The 23,604-nt window shown below is 43.7% G+C and overlaps 1 protein-coding gene across 1 annotated transcript in view; it reads left to right on the forward strand.

Annotated features, from left to right (window-relative positions):
* FAM234B (family with sequence similarity 234 member B) overlaps positions 1-22,963 on the forward strand; it is a 37,353-nt gene extending 14,390 nt beyond the window's left edge. Inside the window, exons 3-13 of the mRNA XM_017873268.1 lie at positions 179-277; positions 3,293-3,481; positions 4,565-4,695; positions 8,333-8,480; positions 8,849-8,990; positions 10,000-10,143; positions 10,326-10,407; positions 12,846-13,001; positions 17,741-17,858; positions 19,366-19,586; positions 20,189-22,963. Of these exons, the coding sequence (XP_017728757.1) occupies positions 179-277; positions 3,293-3,481; positions 4,565-4,695; positions 8,333-8,480; positions 8,849-8,990; positions 10,000-10,143; positions 10,326-10,407; positions 12,846-13,001; positions 17,741-17,858; positions 19,366-19,586; positions 20,189-20,194 (1,436 nt within the window). The 3' untranslated portion in view covers positions 20,195-22,963. The remainder of the gene's footprint in view (positions 1-178; positions 278-3,292; positions 3,482-4,564; positions 4,696-8,332; positions 8,481-8,848; positions 8,991-9,999; positions 10,144-10,325; positions 10,408-12,845; positions 13,002-17,740; positions 17,859-19,365; positions 19,587-20,188) is intronic.
* Positions 22,964-23,604: the final 641 nt, after the last annotated feature.

Genomic DNA, 23,604 nt, shown 5'->3' on the forward strand with positions numbered 1-23,604 from the left:
GTTTTGGGGGGGCGGGGGGGGGGGGGGGGGGGGGGGGGGCGGGGAGTAGGGAGAGGTGTGTACACTGTACCTAGTCAAGGAACTGGAGTCTGCCTGGTGTTTATAGAGCCATTGGCAACAGAGAACTAGTTTGTGGTAACTTGCTCAGGACCTTTTTGGTTTTTTATGTGTATAACAGGTGGGGACGTGTCTCCATTGGAATTGGCTGATGTGAATGGAGATGGCCTGCGTGATGTGCTTCTCTCCTTCGTGATGTCAAGGAACGGGAGTGCAGTAGGTAAGAGATGTGTCTTTTCAAGACTGCTACAGGGATACTGTCAGCTGGGAGAAAACATCGGAGCTGTGTCCCAAGTGGTACTGCAGAAGGATCTGCAGTGAACAGAAAGTTAACCTTGGTTCTGGCATACATGAAAACCCTCATAGGAAAGCTTCCACATATAAATAAAGCTCAGTCTGAAAAATCAGAGGGAGTTATAGCTGGAAGGAATTTTTAGTGGTGACCAGGCCAGTGAAGAAACTGCGATGCAGAGAGGAAGTGACTTGCTCACACACTTTGCAATGAACAGTGTTAGTCCTCGGGTTTCATGGGTTTTCTCCTGGTTTTGCGTTGCTTCTTAGATTATAGTGAACATTGACTTTATGCTACCTTCCTATTCCTGGCAGAAAACTTTTGTTCGTAGACTTACACATCTTTACACACATACCTGTTGGCTGGGTGTTTTCCTTTCCCCCTTCAGTTTACGCTTGCAGACCTGCTGTCCATCCTGCTCTCTGCATGGGGAGGCTGAGCTGTATGGATGGTATCAGCAGGCTTCCTTGCCTGCTGGTCTCCTTTCAATGGGGAGCACAGCTCAGGAATGGGAGGGGAGGAAGAGTGTGAGGGGAGGTATTCACTCCCCTGGCTCCCTCCCCGCCGGGGTCACCGCAGGATGGCTGCTACAGCCTTGACCCTGGGTCACAGCTCGTTTCAAGGTGGCCCTCCTATAGGACTTTGCTTTTCTGGATTCCAGTAATTGCATCCTCTCCTTGTGTCTTTGTCGGGGAGCCTAACAGTTCTGAGGGTCTGCACTATCACTTGTGGTGTTTCTACACGCTGGCCACATCTTTGTGAATAGTCTCCTTATGAAACCGTCCACAACTTACCCTAATTTAGGGTGCTGTTTCTGGGATCCCAGCTTTTACACATGTCAGCTGTAGAAAAAGAAAAATGTTCTGATTTCAGCCTAAGTACACAAGGCTTTTGGTTGGTCCTGCAGTCTCCACTACAGTGGAGTCAAACTGCAGCCTGTGAGCTGATGCAGGGACCTAGTTTGATGTTGAGGGTGCCCTAGTGACTGCTTTTAAGTCATCTAGGCCTTGGAATACACATCTAGGTGTGTTTGAGAGAATTCTAAACCACATCTCTTACATCAGTAGGGGTGGCTTTCTGAGGCCCACGTGAGATGTGAAAGCAGTCTGGGTGGAGGTCTGCTATAGAGAGCATCTCCAGCCTAGGAGTAGATTTCCGTGCAATCAAAACTTGATTACACTTTTCCTGCCCATGACTTCTGAAGTAAAAATCTTCCCCATCTACTTAGATTTAGAGACGTTTTTAGTCATTTGGTATCTTATGTGGTTTGCTTCATATAAAGACTCATAATGGCAAGGCCGTGGGTTTGGACACAATATGGACCAGGCTGATTTGGCCACAGACTGTGCAAATAAGGATATAGTGAACATATGGTGCTTTCTATGTGTTGATACACCATTGTCAGCACGTAACGTATGAAGGAATTTATCCCTCCACACAGTCCTGTGAGGTAGACTCATTATTATTTCCCTTTTGCACATGAGGAAGGTGAGACATCGTGAGGTTAAAGAACTTGCCCAAAGTCCTGCCGCTGGTAAATGGTAGAGCTGGGGATTTAGATCCAAGGAGTCTGGCTCTGGAGTTCATGTCCTTGACCCTCATGCCAAGCTGCTGTGCCCATAACCCACAAAGCTTTGTGCCACTGGACACAGAGGGATTAAGTTTTTGGTCTATTCACTTGTTCCTTCATTCAGCAACTGTGTGTTGATGCTGACTGTGTGGCAGCCACTGTGCACCTTCTCTAGAGTTCTGCTGATTACACACAGACTGCAGAACAAGAGGAGCCTGGCCTTGGCCTCGAGGAGTCATGATCTAGCAGGAAGGGGTAACCCACCACCACCTGGGAAAAGATGAGCTAGAGCATTGTAGGATGGAGGAGGTTCCTCCAGTAGGGAGAACTGCACAGGATAGGGATCCTAGTACCTTTGAGAAGCCTGGAAGTTACCATATACCACCCTTGTTTGTCATATATATCTTCTGGCAACAAGGTCTGAAACAGCCAACCATAGTTTGTCACTTGTTTTTAGGTTGTATAATTAATTAGTCCTACTGAGGAATAGATAGAAGGAAGCTCTAGAAGTTTTGTTTCCTTATCTGTATTAGTTGTTGCTGAAAGTGGGAACTGTATGAAATGAGTCATGTATCCCTGTCCTGAGAGTGCATGTGAAACTGACAAGGGAGAAAGTTCTGAGTCTGATGTAGTAATTAAGTGACATAAAGGCTTATTTACTAAGGGCATGGCTACTTTAATCCCTTATTAGCTGTCCTTGGACCTAGGTATTAGGTCTTCCCAAATATTTTTTCCTGACTGGGACCAAATCAATTGATTCCATAGAACTCTAGACTAGCAAGACCCACTCATCATTGCTATATGTAATCTTCGAGTTTATTTTTTTAAAAAATTTTTTCTACTCTCAGGAAGCATTTGTTAGTGATGATTAGAATTCAGGTATTTTGCTCCCTGCTGTGCACACATTCTAGATCAGTCTCATGTTTCCGAGCATATCTTTTCCTCCTGATTTTTTGTTCTTAACTACCTTTTCCATATTCTTGATTTTGCTCCTGTCTCTTATTAGGCAAACAGTTGGTTGCTATAGGTGCAGACATTAGTGAGACAGTCTTTCTCCTTAAGGATATCACCATTTAGTTGGGGCCAAGGTGGCAAACATGTAAAGAGAAGCGTTGGGAAAGGTGCAAAAGTGGAGATGCATTCGACAGTGTAGAGGAGGCCACAGCTCTTGTCTTACATGAGAAGCGTGTTAAGCAAAGATGACAGGCATTCTGTGTTTACACCTGGCTGCCAGAAGTGTGGGAGGGAGCTGAATACACAAGTGTGGTTGCTGCCTTACCACCATCTACTTGGAGTTTTGTGGCCTCTTGTTCATCTCTGCCTCTTATCTCCTCTGCCTGCTTTCCTTTTTTCTCTCTCTTGTGTGCTTTTAGGTGGCTCAAGGCCAGCTGCTAATCTTGTGTGCCTTTCGGGGATGAATGGCAGCACACTGTGGTCTAGTCTTCTCCCTGAGGAGGCTCGAGATATCACATGTTTGGAGCTGATGCCAGGAAGCTTGGCTGAAACCATCTGCCTTGTGACAGGGACACACAAAATGCTCAGTGCATTCAATGCAACATCAGGTAAATACCATTGATCACAAAAGAACTTTGCTCCTACGAGCCATAATGTTGGATTAGAATCATCTGTTGGGTGAGGGACCTTTCTACTCTCACATGGTGGAATGTCTGATTTACTGCTCTGGAATATGGTTATTAAGAGAAATGAGAGAAAAGGTTTGGGCACTTTGAGTAAACAGATCCATGGTTCAACCTGTTTGGTGATAGGATGGGGCTGGAACTGAATTACCCAAACAGAAACTACCCTGAGGCCTTTGGTGTGTAAATAGTCTCCTGACTCTGTTCTTTGTACAAAAGACAACTGAACTTTGATTCTTCATATTTGATATACATGGGATCCATGTGTAAACTTGGGCATTAACTACTTAAAAAAATACGTCAGTGAAGAAATAAAGGTTTGTTGAGGCTTGTTGACTGGCCTTTTAGCTTCTTACTGCATTCAGACATACATGACAAAGGGAATGAAAAAGAATCACATGTCCTGAAGGTTCTTACAGAATCCTAAGTATACGGCCCATAGGCTTGGTACTGCTGGGCCGTGTGCTCACGTGGAGTGGAATAAATAACATCCTTCCCAGGTTTAGAGGTTGGAGTTTGGTCGCGGGGTGCTTCTGAGTGAAAAAAACTGGGATTTGAGTTAACTGTGGAACTGAAGCCATCTGGAAAACTTCCCATGATGCTGTGGTGTTTACTTATGTGACAGTGTGGGGGAAGGAAGCAGAGGGGTCTGGTCGGCTGCCCCTGGATGTTTCCTTAATGGTTGTTATAATCTCTAACAGATTCGTTCCCTCACCCCAGGCAAGTGAGCCCTTCTTTGTTGGAAAGGATTTAGCACCTCCATTTTATCTAAAAGGATCTAGGTGGGAAATTATTGCATGGATTTGTTAGCCAGATACCTGAGGATTCAGATCACACTCCCTGCTCCCTCCTCCTCAGTAAGACAAAAACGAAAGGCAGTAAGTAGGCAGGAGTTGCTGTCTGTTGTTCAGCCCATTGCGTCTTTCTTTTCTGGCCTGGGAACATGACATCTGCCTTTTCTAGAGGCAAGAAGCTGTCATAGTGACCAGCCTATGTGTCCTTCCTCAGGGAAAGCCATTTGGACTTTGAACCCAAACTACTTGTCTAATAGTACCTTAGCTGCCCCAGTTGTGGTGCTGCCAGACTTGGATGAAGATGGTGTTCGAGACCTCGTGGTTCTGGCCATTGGGGAATTGCAGGTATGAGCTCTATTAAATGGTTTTTGTTTCTTATAGGGAATGCTTCTATTTTAGTTGTCTCAGCTCCTAGTGTTGCTATTATAAATACTGCTTGAAATGTTCTTTTTACAAGAGTTTAAGTAAATTCTCTTTGTGAGGTTAAGTGAATATATGACCATTATGAACCCATTTTCTCTGGCAGCCTCATGGCTCCATGGACTGGGGTGTAGTGGAGCTTTAGAGTCAGATAGGTCTGTGTGTGAATTCCACCTTTACCACTTTATGTCTTTGCAGCCTTGGGCAAGCCATGGAGCCTGTCCAAGCTCTGGTTTCTTCATATGTAAAAAGGGCATGTTATATCTACTTATATCATTGTTATGAAAATTAGAGCTAACATATTTAAAGTGCCTAGAGTAGTGCCTATGTTTACTGTGTATATGTATTTTTAGTTGTACTATATTATATATGTACATTTTTATGTCAATTATAAAACAATAGAACAGGCTGGTACAAAGTTCATAAAAGATACGTAGGAAGAAAATCTAAGTCAAGCAATAATAACAACAATGACCAAAGAAAGGAGTGTTGTAATCTAGGCTGTGACAAGGCAGACTTTGATCCAGAACAGTGGCCTTTGAATTATGGTCCTAAATTGTGATTTGCAGGAACTTCAATGTACTGGTTACTCTGCACGCAGATAAAATAAGAGTAGTCTTTCCCCCACATCACAGGCAGGAATAAATTAATGAGCAGGATGATCTCGATTTTAAGTTTTTATTCTGGAAGCGTTTTCAGAGCTTTTGTCAAAGACTTTTCTCAGACTTCCTAGTGTGTCTGCCAAGGAAATGCTTTGGGCACAAAAGAGTCAATCGGCAAAGAATGTTTGTGGAAAAATGTGGATATGGCTAATTTTGTCTCATTTGATAACCTATTTTAATTTTAGTAGACCTTGTGTTTGCTGTTGTGATCTTTGTATTGCCTATATGGAGTAAAGTTGTAAATTCTGCGGGTAAAATTATGCAGAATGGAATGAAATCTGTTAAGATTTTGTATCTTTCTGCCAAGAGTCCCCCAAACTCAGAGTGCCCTGTCAGTCATGAGTTTTGAGGAGCACTGCTCTAGCACACTAAACTCTCCCTTACATTTGCAAGATAAAGGCAAGATCCAGAATGAGCTAAATTTCTGAAGCCTACTTAGTTTTAAGGGTTTTAAGCTTTAAGGGTACTTTATGTTCGTTTTCTTTAGCTAGCCAGTTGGTCTTAAAGTGGACCCGAACCAAGGATTCAGGAATTATTCATGTAATCTTTTTTATCCTAGCCATTATGAATAAAGAGATTGGGGACTAGGGAAAATTTGAATTATTACTTACATCAGGGAGCAATTCTCTGAAGGGGAACATATGGGGAGGCACAGCAAGCCATTGAACAAGTTTTTGTGTCGTGATTGAATTTAGAAATCTTGGTCTAACTGTCCCGTCTGGCTGCTTATTAGCTGGTGGTGGTTGGCAGGAGAGTGGCTCAGGCCCTTGAGGACCCTCCATAGTAAGGAGGTCTCCACCGGAGGAAGCGGCTTCTTGCCCACTCTTACTCTGTGCCCTTTGTGTTGGTCTCTACCCAGTGTATTGCCCGTCTTGCCCTACAGAATTTTCACAATAGGGTACAGCTAGGGCATAGTCTCAGTTCTGCTTGAAAAGTGGTAGACAGTTCTAGGAAAACCTTATAGAGGCACTAGGTATATAGCACAGCAGCTTCATCCTTGTACTGACCTCTTTTGACCTCTCTACCAGCAACAAGGGACCCCAGGAACCTGCATAAGCTTCTGAGATGGAAGACTGTCTCTTCACAAGGAAGGCCTAAGTCTGTGACTTAGAGTGATTGCATTTGTTGATCTGGGTTTAGAGTGAAGTGGGCTTGGAGAACTGGACTTGGTTTTTGATTAGAGGAACTGATAAGGTCTAGAACATTAGTGGGAAGGGACCTTGAAGACCATTCGGTTAACTTTCTCATACCATGCTATGATCTGTGGTTCAGCATTACAGGCATATTGGCACCCCACTCTCTTGGCGTACTCAGGCTGATGGAATAACACGAATTTGTGAGGCAGTCCATTTCATTTTTGGGCCAGCTCCAGAAAATTCTGTCCTAAGCAGAAAGAAATCTGCTTTCTCATAGCTTCCACTCATTGTTCCAGCTTCATTCCCATAGAACTACTCTGAATGAATCTAATCCCCTTTCTATAGGAAAGCTGTTTAAACATTGGCCTGGTCCCTGTAAGCTTGCTACTCAAGGCTAAATATTCCCATTTCTTATTACTGTTCCTCATGCAACCAGGAAGTCCAGACCCCTCTTTTTCTTGATTTCTTTCCCTTTGCATTCTAGTTTGTCCAAATCTCTTTTAAAATGTGGTACTTATATGTAAAAACAGCATTTTATTTGTAGTATAACCAATGTGTCAAACCTAAGGGAATAGTTACTTATTTTGATATAGACTCTGTATTTCTGTTTTTGCAGGCAAAGATCATAATATATTTTCTAAGATTTGCTTTTTATTTGTAACCAGTTAAAGTACCTGTATCTTTTAATGTTTAATTATTAATAGACCAGTTTTTTTTTTTCTGGCAGATTTTGACTCATCTTCCAGCCTAAGGTTTTTTTGAATTTTGAGTTTGTCTTATGCCATATTAGCTATCCTTCTCAGCTTTGTGATAAACTTGAATTCTCTTCTTTTAAGCCTTTGCTAAGAATGTGTAATAGGAATGGGGCAATGGCAGAGTGCTATGACATTCCTCTAAAAACCTCCCTCTAGGTTATTAGTGATCCCATAAGTACCTTTTCCTGGTACACGGCAAAGGTACATTTGTTTATCTACACATTTCTTTATCTTGTCCAGAGAGTTCACGATGATAAACTTTGTCAAAAGCTTTACTGAAGTCAAGATATCAGTAAAATCCTCATATTTAACTGGTAACTCTATCCCCAAAAGAAAATCCTCTAGAGCTGAAGTTGGCCACTGTGGCCTGTAGGTTAAATTTGGCCCACTACTTGTTTTTGTAAATAGAGCTTTATTGGAACATACTCACACCCATTCATTTATGTGTTGTTTATGACGGCTTTCACGCTAGAACAGCAGAGTAGAATAGTTGCTACAGAGATCATCTACTGGCAAAGCCTAAAATTTGGCCCTTCACAGAAAAAGTTTGCTGATCTCTCTTTGAGAATAAAGTTGATGGTGTCCAGGCCAGACATCCAGTGTTCTGATGGGAGAGCACTGCCTGGATTAACTCTAGCTGGAACCAAATATTACTGGGGATTTCTGGTATTGAAGTAAAGACCCAGGGGCCAGCCATCCTATGTTTAGCTGTAGGCTAGAATTCTGTGCCTCAGGAGACTGTTCCACAAGCAACAATTCTGCTTCAGAGAAACTGTCTGAGGTGCTTTGAAGATGCCCTTTGCTGGCTCTAGTGAGGCAATGGGACATTTGTCTCACTTGCTTACTTGCAGGGAAATAAAGCGAAGCAGGTTTGGCTTTGTGCTTTCCAATTTGGGGGAGTGTTTCTGAACCCGTGGCTAATGAGGAGGCAGTGACTGTCTGGAGAAGCCATTTATTTAGGAAACGATAGGGCTTCTGTTGACTCCACTCCCCTCTCTTACTTCCTCAGCCAGATCTGTGCTTTCTGCTGGTGTCCGGCCGGACTGGAAGTCCAGTGGGTCGACCTGTGAAGTACAACATCGTGGGAGTTAGGAATCTGATTGGTCCTCAGGTTTACATCACAACAAACGGGGCTGTCTACATCCTGTTTGGCTTTGGTAAGATGCAAGGCTAGTTTTTGCTCCTGTTCCCCACTGGCGTATGTGATGGGGTCTTCCATGTGAGACAGGCTGAAAGCTCAGGAACTCCAGACACCAGCCTTCCCAGAGCCTTCTAATGCAGGGGTCTCTCACTGTCCCCCACCTATCACAGGCTATTAACTCTGCTTTCCTTTGCTGCCTCCTCTAAAGGGAAGACTCTTGTCCAGCACCCACTTAATCACCTCCCAACTTGTTCTGTGTTGTCCAGTCTGGGTGGGCTCTGTTAGACCCATCTGGTCAGGCTCTGTGTCTCTTGCTCAGATCCTCACCATGGGACAGTTCTGTTAAATTCAAATTCTCAGTGTTGGTTCTTCCTGTGGTGCTAGGAAATATACAGGCTGTCGCCCTGCGGGACATTTTTGTTCAGGCCCAAAATCGAGACAGCTCACCACCTTCTCTGCAGATAGAAGAGCCAGAATGGGAGAAGCGAAGATCCATCAACCTCTCTGAGCTCATTGATGTTTACAGGTAGGGCAGATGTCTGTCCTTGGTCACAGTGAGATCTCCTGTGAACTCACATGCCTTTGAGTCTCTAAGTTTGGCTGGGCTGGTGAATATGTGGGTAGAGGTTTGGGGGAAACAGTGCTAATCTTAATTTACTATCTTCTGATCTGGTTAACGTGAGTTAGAAATTTTCTTCTCTTGGTAATGTAATGCGTTGATATCTATGTGTTGGTGACCATGTGTGATCACTCCTCAGGTAGGATGCAAGGAAGGATACTTAGGGCTCTGAGTCAGAGTGGGGAGGGAGATACACTTATCTAACTGTTTGTAAAACTGTGTTGAAGGATCTGACCTACTCTTTTCTGTATTTTTTCTCTTAGTTGAAGCATCATTTTGACAGAAGCGAGGATAGCGTCCATGAAATCTTATTTTTTTATTTTTATTTATTTCTTAACTAGAAGCATGTAGTTTGTCCCATGCAGAGGATTTTACCCATTTAACCCGAAGCCTGGATAATGATTGTTTCATTCTTTTCTACCAGAAGTTCCAAATCATTTTCTAGCATTTTTTAAGGCAGTATCATGTTGTTTTGGTGAATTTGACAGGTATTAAGTAGAATAGTCCCAGGGGCACCGAGCAAGAACAAATTCAGCGAAGTGTATGCCATGGGCTGCTGCCCAAGCTCATTGGCAACCTCTGGCCTCCTGTCCAGATCTCTGTCTGCCTTCCCTGTGATTATCCTTGACTCTGTTGTCTTTCCCAGAGTATCGAATGTGAGAGATATTGCACTGTAGCACTTCTCCTATGAGTTCCTTTTGAACTTGTATGGAATTTTCTAGGGATTCTTGGTTTCTAAGGTCAAGAAAATGAGATTCAGCTGAAACAACGGTGTGTCCCACTTGATGAGATAATGGTGGGGCATGAATATAAGAGTGTATACAGGTGTATGTATACTGAGAGACAAAGCCACAATAAATGGCTCAGAAATGTCATTCAAGCCAGAGACTAACTGTTGGGGTCTTATTTAATCCAGTGATGGTGTTGAGCTACTCCAGATGGTGAAGGCACCAGATTCCAACTGCAGCAACCTTCTGATTACAACCAGACAAGGCCTTGTGCTGCTTCGGGGGCAAAATCTGACACCTTACTGGACATTGAGACTTCAAGGCCTGCGCAGGTTTGCAGCGTGTTCCTTCTTGTGTTTGCTGTTTTGATCCACTTTCCCATGTCTAAAAATTGTCCAGAACAATTGCTTGCAATTCTTATATCTGGGGCCAGTGCAAGAGAAGGGAGGGAGAGTTCTTAGTTTTCCCGTTTTTCTTGTTCACTATTGATTGCTTACTTTGTCCTTATTTGCAGCCCGCCTACTCCTGGATATTTCACTGATGATCAGACGTTAGACTTCCTTCTGCAGATACAGGATGGAGTTGGGATGAAAAAGGTAAAACTTTGGGCCTCAGATCAATCAAAGCATATGTAAAGTATATGCTTTCTGTCCAGTCCTCTGCTAGGCACAGCAGGGAATAAAAAGAACCTAAAATATGATCTCTACCTTCAAAGAACTCAGCGTCTCACTGAGTGGATAAAATGAAAATTCACAGTTCAGTGCTAAAATCTGGAGCACTGGAAGCCTTTCTAGGATAATCTCCTTCCTATATAAGAGTTTCTTGTTCTGGATCCCTAGCTTACAGTTAGGCAGTGGAAACCTGAAATCTCTTGGTGGAGAAAGACAGGTATACAGAAATGTAATGCTTTAACACACAGCTACACTTAAGATTTCAGAGGAGTCTGTGGTGACTGGGGTTTTATGGAAGACCTTATAAAGGGGGGAAATATAAGCAGAGCTTTTTAAAGCTGAATCATATTTATGTGGAGAGGAAGACATGCCAGGTCAGGGGTGCCAAGACCAGAGGCGCAAAAACAGAAAGGATAGAGCATGTTCCAAGGACACTGAATAGATCCTTGATATTACATGAAGTTGCATATTGTGAGAATATAATGATTGGATAGATGACTTTCATTTCTTTAACATTACAGCAGAATTACAGAGTTACAATTTTTTTTTTTTATTATCGACCTTGCATTTTGGTTTATTTTCACTGTGAAATATATATCTATTTCTATACATTGCCCACTGTTCCCTGAGAGAGAAAAAGAATTCAACAAACGCTTTATCATCACCTCTAGTGTGTGCCAACTTCTGTGCTGAATGCTGGAGACACAAAATTAATGAAGACAAAGTCACTGCACAGCTCTGCCACATGCTGGAAAGTGCTGTTGTGGAGGTCCACTGGAAACACAGGGAGCAGATGGAGTGCAGGCGAGCTGGAGGGCCAGGGAGGCAAGAGATGCTTCATGTTGGTCAGGGGTTGTATGTGCAGAATCATGAGAGCAGAGAAAAGGTTTGCTAAGCAGATAAGGGTGGGCTGAGGTGCACTCCCGCCAGAGAGACGAGAATGAGGTCAGCTTACAGAGGGCCCCGAAAGCACAGCTGCAGAATCCGGATGAGGCTTTGGAGGCCATAGAGCTATTTGGTTATGGGCAGAGGACAGATACAGTGATAAAAAGCATCATGTTAGGGAGACTACCAAAGGTGCTATATAGGAAAAGCCAATGCCTGCGTGTAATTCAGAGGAATTTCCGATACAGATTGGGATTTCACTGGTGCTGGGAGGACAATGGAAGAAGGGTATATAGTAGGTATAGTAGGTTGAAGGTGGAGATGCTGAGTTTCAGCCCTGGGTTTTAATCCTGACACCATTACTTATTGGAGACCTTGGGCATATTACCTAATCTCGCCTAGCTGCAGTTTCTGCATTTATAAAACAGGGGTAATAATATTGCCTGCCTTCTTAGGATTATTGTGACAGTTAAATGAAATATGTGTTTGAGTGGATGCAAGTTTTTAGTGCAGTGTCTCTAGACTTCTTTTTTCCCCAAGACTGCCAAAGGGAATCTTAAAGTGCTTCTCTGTTTTTCTTTCTCTGCTGGTTGAGAAGATTTTGTCTCTGTCAGATTGGTTCCAGGAACTTGTGTGATGCAGAGTCTGAGCACAGGCACAGAAAGGCAGGACTCAGGAGCCTGGAAGAATAGAGCAAACACTTGTCCAAAGAGGTTAGGTCCTCCACTTATAGAAGTGTGGAGACGCTGAGTAGAAGGGAGTAAAGACACTTGGGCTAGAGGAAATTGGGGAACTTCTTGGGGATTGTGGTAAATGAGAGGTTCCAGATTTGTGAGGCATTTAGGGTGAAGAGCAGACATATGCCAGGATATGAATTTGAACCCCTTCATCATTATCCTTTGAGAAATGCAACTAAGCAATGAATTCCCTCTTGGATTATTGTTTTGCCTGTTTAAACAGCGCTGCTTTAAATTTGACGCTTCCCTAGGTCCATGTGCCATGACACCAAGAGTCAGATCCGTAAAGCTGGGAACACCGTGCCCGAGGACAGTGTTCACTGGGCCATTGTTTTCTGAGTGGCTGCTGTGTTGTGGGGAATAAGGTGCTGCTGTTGGCATTTGCAGAGTTGCTACTGTCTCTCTGAGGACTGCCCTAATCGTGGACAAGCCCTGTGTCCACATCACTTCCTGTCTCTCAGATCCTGCTTTTCTCACCTGTAAAATGGGGTAGACTACATGATTTGAATGTCCCTTTCCCACTTGAGAACTTTGCAGTTCTTGAAATCTACTAAATGGGAACAAGGGCCGCAGAACCCTTGTTCTCATGCTCTCTGAACACCCAGTTTGCTTGCATCTTCAAAGCGCAACCTGTTAATATTTGTGTTGTTTGAATACCTGCACACTTTTGTGTGTGCATTTTCTGGGCCTGCTGCTTTTTTGAGGCCTGGCCATGTTTATTCTCTGTCTTCTCTTTTGTAGATGATGGTTGTGGATGGTGACTCTGGCTCTGTGGTTTGGAGTTACCGTGCTCCGTGTCACATGAAAGAAACGCCAGCCACCTCGGCAGTTACTTCAGACCGGAAGTCTGTCTTCCTCTTCTGGGCCGAAGGGCTGTCAGCTGCATCTCCCAATTCCGTGAGTGAGCCTGGGAGGGTCCCTTTTTTACTTTGTCAGATGGCAGCTGCTCTGCAGGCCTGACTGTGTTCTGGAGATGTTATTTGATCCATCACTTTCCAAGGGGTTGGGGTAGAAACAAGTCAGCACTCGCTGGAGAAAAGCAGGAACCCCGTGTCCTCCTGAGCCACACCTTTGCCTTTTAGCAGAGAATGTGAATGCTGACAACAGCCCCTGACTGCTGGCTACTGACTGGGGGAAGCTGAATAAAGAATAAAAAGTCCTCCCAAGATACTAGATCCAAATTTGCAGACAATTCATATATACTACAATTGTTGAAGAGGAGAAATCATTATGACTGGTCTGGAGTGGGCAGAGAGAATTTCAGGGAGGGGTAAGGCTGGGCTTTGAGGCGCATGCCCTGAGACTGAAGGAACGGGTATGGGGGAGGGTGGCCAGCAGTTGGAGAGGGACATTGACCACATAAAACTGAGAGGTCGTTTGAGGAACTATGGGAGAGAAGGTCTGACACCTAGAAGGCAGATTTTAGAAAGTCCTAAATGTTACACTGCAGTGTTTTCATGGGGTTGATGAGGCAAGGTGCTACCTGTGTTAGGTACCCGGGAGTTTTTAGTAAGACCCACCCTGACCTAGTTCAATGAAACACATCTTGACTCAGCACTTTCTGTGTGCCAGGCACTGTGATCTCTGTAGGGATCTAAGGATAAACTGAAAATAATCTTGGCTCTCTAGAGAAGACAGATGGTCCACAGATAATGGGGGGAACCTGATGAAGGCAGGATCCTGAATTCATCCACCAGGCTCAGTCAGCAAGTCACTCAACTTCTCTGAGCCTCATGATCTTTATCCGTTAATGGTTAATGAAGATGCTAATATATTAACTCATTTTGAGGATCAGATTTACCTAAAATCTAGATTATATTTCTAACTCTGACATGCCCTAACAATGTGACCATGGGCAATTTACTTAACTTTTTAACTTCCTCCCCACATATGAGGGGACTTCAGAAAGTTCATGGAAAAATGTAATTAAAATATAAAATAAAAGTATCAGCCGGGAGCAGGGGCTCATGCCTGTAATCAATCCCAGCACTTTCGGAGGCTGAGGCGGGAGAATCACGAGGTCAGGAGTTCGAGACCAGTCTGGCTAACATAGTGAAACCTCGTCTCTATTGAAAATACAAAAAATTAGCCAAGTGTGGTGGTGGGCACCTGTAATTCCAGCTACCTGGGAGGCTGAGGCAGGAGAATCGCTTGAACCCGGGAGGCGGAGGTTGCAGTGAGCCGAGATCATGCCATTGCACTCTAGCCCAGGTGGCAGTGGGAGACTTCGTCTCAAAAAAGAAAAAAAAAAAAAGAACTTTATTTCTTAACATAAGCGCCATCAAGTTCAAGACAGTTTGTAAGCATTGATACCAGCCATTTAGTCCATCCCTAAAGAACTGAGGGTCCTGGGAATCTAACCATGTCAATGCAGTCTTTTTTTACATTATAAACTGAAGAAAAATGAGAGCTCTTTAAAGATTTTTTAAGATTAGGAAACTAAAGAAAGTCACAATGAGCTAACTCAGAACTATAAGGTGGATGCCTCATGATTTCCCATTGAAACTCATAAAATTGCTCTTGTTTGATGAGAGGAATGAGTAGGAACATTGTTGTGGTGGAGAAGAACTCTCTGGTGAAGCTTTCCCAGGTGCTTTTCTGCTAAAGCTTTGGCTTTCTCAAACACTCTTATTTTAAGCAGATGTTATTTTTTTGTCTTTTTTTTTTTCCCCCTTTTTGTGGAGAATGAGGTCTCACGATCTTGCCCAGGCAGGCCTCAAACTCCTGGGCTCAAGCTATCCTCCTGCCTCTGCCTCCCTAAGAGCTGGGATTGCAGGTGTGAGCCACCACACCTGGCCAATGTTATCATTCTTTAGCCCTAAAGTCAACAAGCAAAATGCCTTGGGCATCCCCCCAAAATACCCCCATGACTTTTGCTGTTGACCTTTCCACTTTTCTTTGACTGGACCACTTCCATCTCTTGTAGTCATTGTGCTTTGCCTTCAGGAGCACACTGGTAAAGCCATGTTTCATCTCCTGCTACAGATCTTCAAAGAAATGCTTCCAGGATCTTGATCCCACTTTTTAAAAATTTCCATTGAAAGCCCTGCTTTTGTCTGCAGCTAATATGGGCCAACAGTTTTGCCACCCGTCCAGTGGAAAGTTTGCTCAACTTTAATTTTTCAACCAGAATTATGTAAGCTGAACCAATTGAGGTGTCTTCAGTGATGGCTATTGTTTGTGCTATTAATCATTGGTTCTCTTCAGTTAGGGCATGAACAAGATGAATTTTTTCCTCACAAATTGATGAGGATGGTCTGCCATTGTGGGCTTAATCTCCAACATCATTTTGTCCCTTGTTAAAATGAGCTATCCACGTCTAAGCTGCTAATTTCTCTGGGGCATCGTCGTCATACATTTTTCAGAAGGCATCAATGATTTCACCATTCTTCCACCCAAAATTCACCATAAATTTGATGCATGTTATTGCTTCAACCTTTTGGCAGAATTCGAGTTACTTTGATAGAGGCTCTTTTCAAACTGATATCTTACCCTTCTTGGTGCCTCAGACTAGCTCCTGTTCAGGTATGTTATAACAAGTTAGTATGAGTTTATTTTGGTGCAAAAAGAATTTTGAAGTCCTTGTGTAGTTTTTTCATAATCTGCATTTCCATGAACTTTTTGAAGACCCCTAGTATAATAAAATGAGGGTATTGGACAGGATAAGTCTCAAATGTAGTCTTCTATGAATAACTACAAAAAAAGCACCATGTTACAAATGCTTTAATAGAGGTACAAGTAAGTTTACATGGAAGCACAAAAGAAAGGAGATATTAATTTTGCCTAGGGTAATAAGGGAGCTTTTCCTCAAAGAGGGGGCCAAGGTGGGCACATAAGGATAAGTGTTTTAATGTGTGGAGATGGGGTAGAGAGGGTGGCTAGACAGTCTAAGGGGCAAATAAGATTGGCAACGGTTAGGCAGAGTAAGGTGAAGCGTGGATTGAGGGTGATGATCAAACATTTGTGCAGCATGGGGTGGGCAGGTGAGTCATTGCAGTTTAGTCTGGAAAAGGCATATTTTGGTTAAATGGTATAAGACTGCTTTTCATGCTAAGGAATTTGTGTTCATTTTGTAGGCAGTGAGGAAGGTGTTTGGTTGTTTTCTTCTCATGTTAGCTGAGCCAGAGATCTGTCCCTTTGTACCTGGGATCCTAAGGGTGTGTGGAAAATGCCCTCTTCTGCTTTGTGGGCATGTGGTGAGAGTGAGGTTGCAAACTTCCTGCTCACACTTCTCCTCACTTGGGGACTTCTTCCCATGTAGCCATATGGAAGCAGGGGTAATATTCATCCCTCAGAGCTTCCATTTCCTCTACTGCAGGAGGCCCAAGGTAGTCCCAGGGGAGGAGAGGCACTTGGGAAGTTCTGGAGAGCAGCCACTGACTAACCCACATGGGTGTACTTCTGTGCTTTAACAACTGCATAGCTGCACACTCATGTACCTGCCAAGTCTCAAGTCCCAACCCCCCATAGAAATCATACTGATAAAAATAGTCCCAATGTGCATTTTTTCTGCTGTAGAGAGTTTGAAGACTGACACTCAGACCTTGGAACTTTTGTTTTATAATTGATGATTTGCCTCTGTCTGGTCAACATTCCATTCATTTCAGGAATGGATAAGATTTTTGTAATTTTTAGCCCGATGCTTGCAATTGGCTTTGACACCAGTGAAAGGAAATACCTTTGGCTTACTGTGTTTTCATAAATAGATTTCATCTCCACAGGGCCCCATCTGCTGCAAGGGATGAACCAGTATTCTAGTACTTCCATGGGCAGAAGACTGGGAAGTCTTCATGTCAGATCCCTCTCTTGGGGCCTGCACATTGCCTTTCTTTCTTTCTTTTCCTTCCTTCCTTCCTTCCTTCCTTCCTTCCTTCCTTCCTTCCCTCCCTCCCTCCTTCCTTCCTTCTTCTTTCCTTCTTCTTTCCTTCTCTTCCTTCCCTTCCTTCCCTCCCTCCCTGCCTCCCTTCATTCCTTCCCTCCCTCCCTGCCTCCCTTCATTCCTTCCCTCCCTCCCTCCCTGCCTCCCTTCATTCCTTCCTTCCTTCCTTCCTTTTCTTTCTTTCCCTTTTTTGCAACAGAGTCTCTCTCTGTCACCCAGGCTGGAGTGCAGTGGTGCGATCTTGGCTCACTGCAACCTCTGCCTCCTGGGTTCAAGTGATTCTCCTGCCTCAGCCTCCCAAGTAGCTGGGGCTACAGGCACATGCCACCATGCCCAGCATTTTTTTTTTTTTTTTTTGTATTTTTAGTAGAGACAGGGTTTCTCCATGTTGGCCAGGCTGGTCTCGAACTCCTGACCTCAGGTGATCTGCCCACCTCAGCCTCCCAAAGTGCTGGGATTATAGGCGTGAGCCACTGTGCCTGGCCTGCCTGCCTTTTTTTTTTCTTACAAGGGAGAAAGCATTTTCCAGCTGTAGGTAGTGGTTTGAAAGAGTTAGTGATTAGTATTTTGAGCTCTTTGAAATATGTCTCTTATACAGGGGAGTTTCTTTCAAACACATTCTTGTAGTTAGGATCAGGCATTAGCATCTGAGAGGAATGAGTAATCACCATTTTCTACTCTGCCTTTTCACCTGCGGACTGTCATGTGTGGGAATGTCGAGTTACCTTTGCTCTTCCTTTTTGCGGTTCATTGTCAGGATATCATCCTAGGAACTGAGCCGCCCAGCCTTCACCACCTTTACCTCCTGCATCCTGCATTCCCCTCCATCCTTCTGGATCTGGCCAACACCACCGGCACAGTGACGGCTTCAGAGGGTGAGTCCCGGTGCCAGTGGGAGTCTGTGTACACAGATGGTGGGAGAGTAGGTGCTGGCTGCATGTGATAAGACCATTGCCCCACCCAGGGAAGGATGTGTGCTTCTCAGACGGCAGCAGGGCACTTTCCCTGGTGTCCCTGATGCCTCGGGCTTTTCTGGAATGCTCCTTTGGGTGGAAGCCTTGGGCTCACAGGGTGAGAACCCATATGCTCTGAATGTGGAGGTGAAAGTGCGTCCCATTCCAAAGAGTGTGTAAGGTGATGATTCAGCCACTCCTTCAGCAGACATTTAATGAACATCAACTGTATGCCAGGCACTGTGCCAGCTGCTGGGACTACAAATAAGAATAGTTTCTTGACCCACTCACAGATTAGGATTTGGAATTAACTGGGGAGGACATGATAGAGATATAATGTGTTTTGCCAGGGCACTGATTTAGAAACCTTTTTTTGAATATAACTATGCACCTTGCATAGAAATTGGAGAAAGAAGAAAAATCAAAGGCAGAAAGAAAAATTGGCCATAATCTGGCCACTCATAACCACTATTAACATTTTGGAAGTGTTCTTCTGCTTTACATATCTGTCTAAATAACATTGTAAATAAAATGGGATACTATATGGGAGACTCTCAACTCAGAAAACCAAAACATTGGGATCGCAGCCTCTGCTGCCTGCTAGTCTAGGTTGTCTGGAGATGTCCTTCTCAGCGATTCCTTCCCTCATGGAATCTGCTGTTCCTGTTGGGGGGTCAGGGAGTGCAGGAGTGGAAGAGGACTAGATGGCCACATCTCCTTTCTTTCTTTCCACATTCTCTTGCTACTTATGGACTTGGCTGTCTATTTACAAACTCATTGGCCTTGGGCTGCAGCTGGCGTTTGTAGCGCTCTCGATATATTGGGATACATGGGGAAGAACAGAGCTTACCTGGAACTTGCAGGGACACCTGTCCACTGGTTGCGGGGTGAGGGCAGGGAGGTGTGAGCTTGGAAAATCCTGTGATTAGATCTGAGTGAGCTGTTTTTTCAACAGGAGCATAAAATATTCAGTATACATCAAATAATGGTAATTAAGACTCTTGACACCATTTTTATTACAATTTGTATTTTAAAGATGAGGCAAAATAAACGCTGGCGAGGTAAATCGCTTCTGTGACTGCGCACTGACAGTCTGGGAATTCTCGGGCTCCCTAGCGTTTCGGGCTCTCTTTTCTACTGAATTCTCACCATAAGGGGCACATTCTCTCAGTTCCTGAGTTGGGTTTTTTGGAAATAGCTTCGGAGGAGTAAAGGTGCAAAGACCAGGAAGAATGTGCTGCTTTACTGGCGTCCAGTCCTTCCCCAGTTTGCACTGGTGGGCTAGCTCGCTGCCTTCTGTTTATTCAGTGCTCAGTACATTTCCTGTGTGAACTAATGAGTAAATAAATGTATTGTTGAACCAAACCCCTCTCCTGTTAGTAGATGGTATGTGTCCATGTTAACTGCTCTTGTTTTTGTCCTTCCTCAGTTGGAATTAACGACCTCTGGAAAGATGCCTTTTATGTTACCAGGACAACAGGTCCAAGCTCCGAAGGCCATCCAGCAGCCCTGGTGGTCAGCAAGCTTAGTCTACGGTGGGCACTAATGGAGGGCCAGATGGCTCAGCTACAGGAGTCTACCCCCAAAATTGGCCGTGGGGAGCTGCGAAGATTTCTCTCTAGGATCAAGTTTGTTGAAGCTCCCTACGAGGTGAGGGGCTGCTGAAATATTGTTCCTCTTGAGGGTTTAGGACAAATACTACCAATTCCAGCTTTGTCCTTTAGAAAGTGGCAGAATGGGGAACTTTCTTGAGTAGATGTGTATCAAGACAGTTGTTTTGGACCAACACTATGTCCTATCTGACCATGAAGAAATGATTCTCAGTTGTTTTCAGCTGGAAATAATAGCATCTACCTTAGGGGACATTTGACAATGTGGGGTCGTGGTTTTTATTGTCCCAATGACTGACAGGGGTGGCTACGACTGGTATTTTCTGGATTGGGGCTAGTGATGCTAACATGCAGGGCTTATAGCAGTTACAAACTACAAAGAGTCATCTTGCTCAAAATGCTAATGTTCCCTCCCCACCCCCACTCCCAAGAAATATTATAGTCTAGTTCAAAGGTCAAAAGCTTATCATGGAAAATAACAAAGTTTCTGGGCCTTTCTGGAAGGAGGAGATGTTTACAGACTATTGGGGCTAAAGAAAAGGTCAGGAAAATAGTTGACTATTCTGACCTTTAGTTTTCCTGCTTTTCTTTGAACATCTCTACCATGAAAAACAATAGTCACTGATAACTCTTTTTCCATAGATCTAATCTTATGGAATCTTCAGTTGCAGAAGAAATGAACAGAGTGGATGTCCTCTGTACTCTCCTGTCACTGTAAAATCAGTTCTATGGAGAGAAGACTTCATCCTCATTTACCACCTCCCTGATGGTTGTAAAGGCTTGGGAAGGCATGTTGGAGTCTTTGACGGCAGCATGATCTATTTGGCTGGGGTGTCTTACCTACCTTTTCAGTCCCTGCATTAACCCCCTCTAGGAACTCTGCGTGGATCATGTGGAAATGTGAATCTCTTAAGTATTTTATTTTTTTGGTATGTCTAATTTATGAAGTCTTGCTGGGAAAGCCAGTGAAGTCTATGACTAGGAAACATTTTGTTGTACATTATGCTGTGTGTGTGTATTTTTTAATGTGGTGGTGAAGTTATTGTCCAGGTATGTCCTAAGTTTCAGGGATCCAGTTTCCTGTCCTTCTGAAATATATCTGGTTTGTTTGGTCATTTTGAGACTTCCAGATGCCCTGCCTCTTTGATTTTGAGGGCCACTTATTTCTCTCCTTATTCTTTCCCACCTGTACCTTGGCTACTTCCAAATTGTAGACAGAGTGAGAAAGATTTATAGTGGAAGACTGAGTTAGCTATCCAAGTATTTTCATCTCTTTTGTTTTGTATCTTATTTCCTTAGATTTTCCATCCATGTCTATCAAGTGACCACAAGAATAACCATATTCCTATCACAAGGGGAGCAAGAGGATGTAGTCTGAGTGACCCATCTCTGACCAAGTCCACATGTTGTGTTATATGTGGCTCTGATGGTTCTGCCAGTCATGATTTTTTTTTTCTGTGGCGACCTCAGAAGTGTATGTTTGCATGCTGTCTTCAACTTAGAGGAGAACTGGAAATCAGGAGCCTTTGATGTCCTTATCCTGCTCTATCCCTTCTCTGCGTCTTTTTCTATAGGGCATCCTCCTTAGCTCTCCTCACTCTGCTTTCTCTTGTATTCAGGGATATGTTTCTGGACGTTTGCTTCTGCTACTTGAGTCCAGGATGCAACCATTTTGTTCTGCATCTCTCCTTTCCTATAGAGCCTTTGAAGCTTTGTATTTTGGGAAAATTCTTCTGTAAATACTCTAAAATGGTTAAGTTATTTAGAATGATCTCCAGTGCTTACTCCTCCCTTCTTCTGTATCAATCTGCTGTTTCAATTAAGTTCTCCTTTAAACTTTTAGGTCATTGTTTATATAGCAGAAAATTCAACATTGGCAGATAGAAAACTGCTTCTGGACTAACTTTGATAGGTCTTCCCTGAGTGCAACTCAGGTTCTCTCTTTACCTGGGCTTGTATCTTTTTTTTTTGAAACAGAGTTTTGCTCTTGTTGCCCAGGCTGGAGTGCAATGGCGTGATCTCGGCTCACTGCAACCTCCGCCTCCTGGGTTCAAATGATTCTCCAGCCTCAGCCTCCCAAGTAGCTGGGACTACAGGTGCCTGCCACCACACCTGGCTAATTTTTTTTTTTTTTGTATTTTTAGTAGACATGGGGTTTCACCATGTTGGCCAGGCTGGTCACGAACTCCTGACCTCAGATGATCCATCTGTCCCTGCCTCCCAAAATGCTGGGATTACAGGCGTGAGCCACTGTGCCTGGCTGGGCTTGTATCTTTTAGCTTGTATTAGTAAAAGGATTGTAGAAAATTACGAAGTCCAGATTTAAAGGGATCTCTGTTAATTGCCCACTGACAGGCATTATGACGTAACAGGAGGTTCGTAGCAGTAGATCCAAGCAGGCATGTTGCCTGGCTTCAGATTGGCCTTCTCAGGTTTCTGGGTGCCTCTGCCTTAAGATCCTGAAGGCAAATTTGGTTTCAACAGTTTAGAAGTCATCTGTGGGTCCAGCTTGACTTTGGGGGATTAAGAAGATACTCCCAGAGTATGGAAATGATTCCAGATAATTTCTGGGATTTGAATCTACTTGAGTATAAGGGCCTGGGACCTAGTATGGTTTAGTATAGAATTTGAAGGATTAATTTATAGACAGCTGAACACCCAAAACTTGGGTGGTGGTCCTGTGGTCTGACTGAGCTGTCCAGGCATTACCTGGTTCTCTGTCATGTTAAAGCTTTCTGGGAAGCCAGCCACTCTATGTAGGAGTGAAACATGAAGTTGTTAATGAGGACCTGTTTTGGTGGGATTGTTTGGGGAGAGGACTGTGTTTACGCAGGGCAAATCCCAGAAAGAGATGAGAGGAAGCTAGAAAAACTTAATGTCTCTGAATTCTTCATGGTGTATTTGCAAACTAACTTAACATAGATTGTTTTGACTATGAGTTTGAATCTCTCCTTGCCAAACAACGTTATACGCTTAGTTTTCTTCTTCCTCTTGCAGCCGGTACAGAAGGAAGCTTCATCTGACCAATGTGGGTGCTGGTTTCTTGTGAAATGTGTCCCTAAACCTCCTTCTCCTTGCAGGCAGCCACCCACCCAGGTGTCTAAGATAGGAAATGCTCCTTTCTTTCTCTAATCCCATCATGGGGTTGCCGGCAAAGCCAATGACCACTACTGAGAAATAGTAATGACTTCTGCAAATGCAAGGGTCTTCCCCTCCTCTTTCCCTTAACTACCCTCCCTTTTCCTTAGACCCCATTTTGCCATCCCCAAATGTGTGGTATGGTGAAACTAATCCACCAAATGTGAATTGCTATCCTTATTGCCCTTATTAGAGAAGAGCCAGCTGGTATATTGTCAGGAAGCACTATTTAAAATGTGAACTGTTACAGAGTAAATAAATAAATACTCTAAGGGAATATACTTGTGTGCCATTCTCATTTGTCTTAGTCATCAAGGATGGTTTGTTTCCCCATATGGAAAAGAGAATGGGCAAGTAGATGGGTGGCATTCTTTTTTTTTTTTAAATTTAAGTTCTAGGGTACATGTGCACAATGTGCAGGTTTGTTACATATGTATACATGTGCCATGTTGGTGTGCTGCACCCATTAACTCATCATTTATGTTAAGTATATCTCCTAATGCTATCCCTCCCCTCTTCCCCCACCCCACGACAGACCCCGGTGTGTGATGTTCCCCTTCCTGTGTCCAAGGGTTCTCATTGTTCAATTCCCACCTATGAGTGAGAACATGCGGTGTTTGGTTTTCTGTTCTTGCGATAGTTTGCTGAGAGTGATGGTTTCCAGCTTCATACAAAGGACAAGAACTCATTCTTTTTTATGGCTGCATAGTATTCCATGGTGTATATGTGCCACATTTTCTTAATCCAGTCTATCACTGATGGACATTTGGGTTGGTTCCAAGTCTTCGCTATCGTGAATAGTGCTGCAATAAACATACATGTGCATGTGTCTTTATAGCAGCATGATTTATAATCCTTTGGGTATATCCCCAGTAATGGGATGGCTGGGTCAAATGGTATTTCTAGTTCTAGATCCTTGA

The sequence above is a fragment of the Rhinopithecus bieti genome, unplaced genomic scaffold (assembly GCF_001698545.2).
Source record: "Rhinopithecus bieti isolate Rb0 unplaced genomic scaffold, ASM169854v2 scaffold_110, whole genome shotgun sequence".
NCBI lineage: Eukaryota > Metazoa > Chordata > Mammalia > Primates > Cercopithecidae > Rhinopithecus > Rhinopithecus bieti.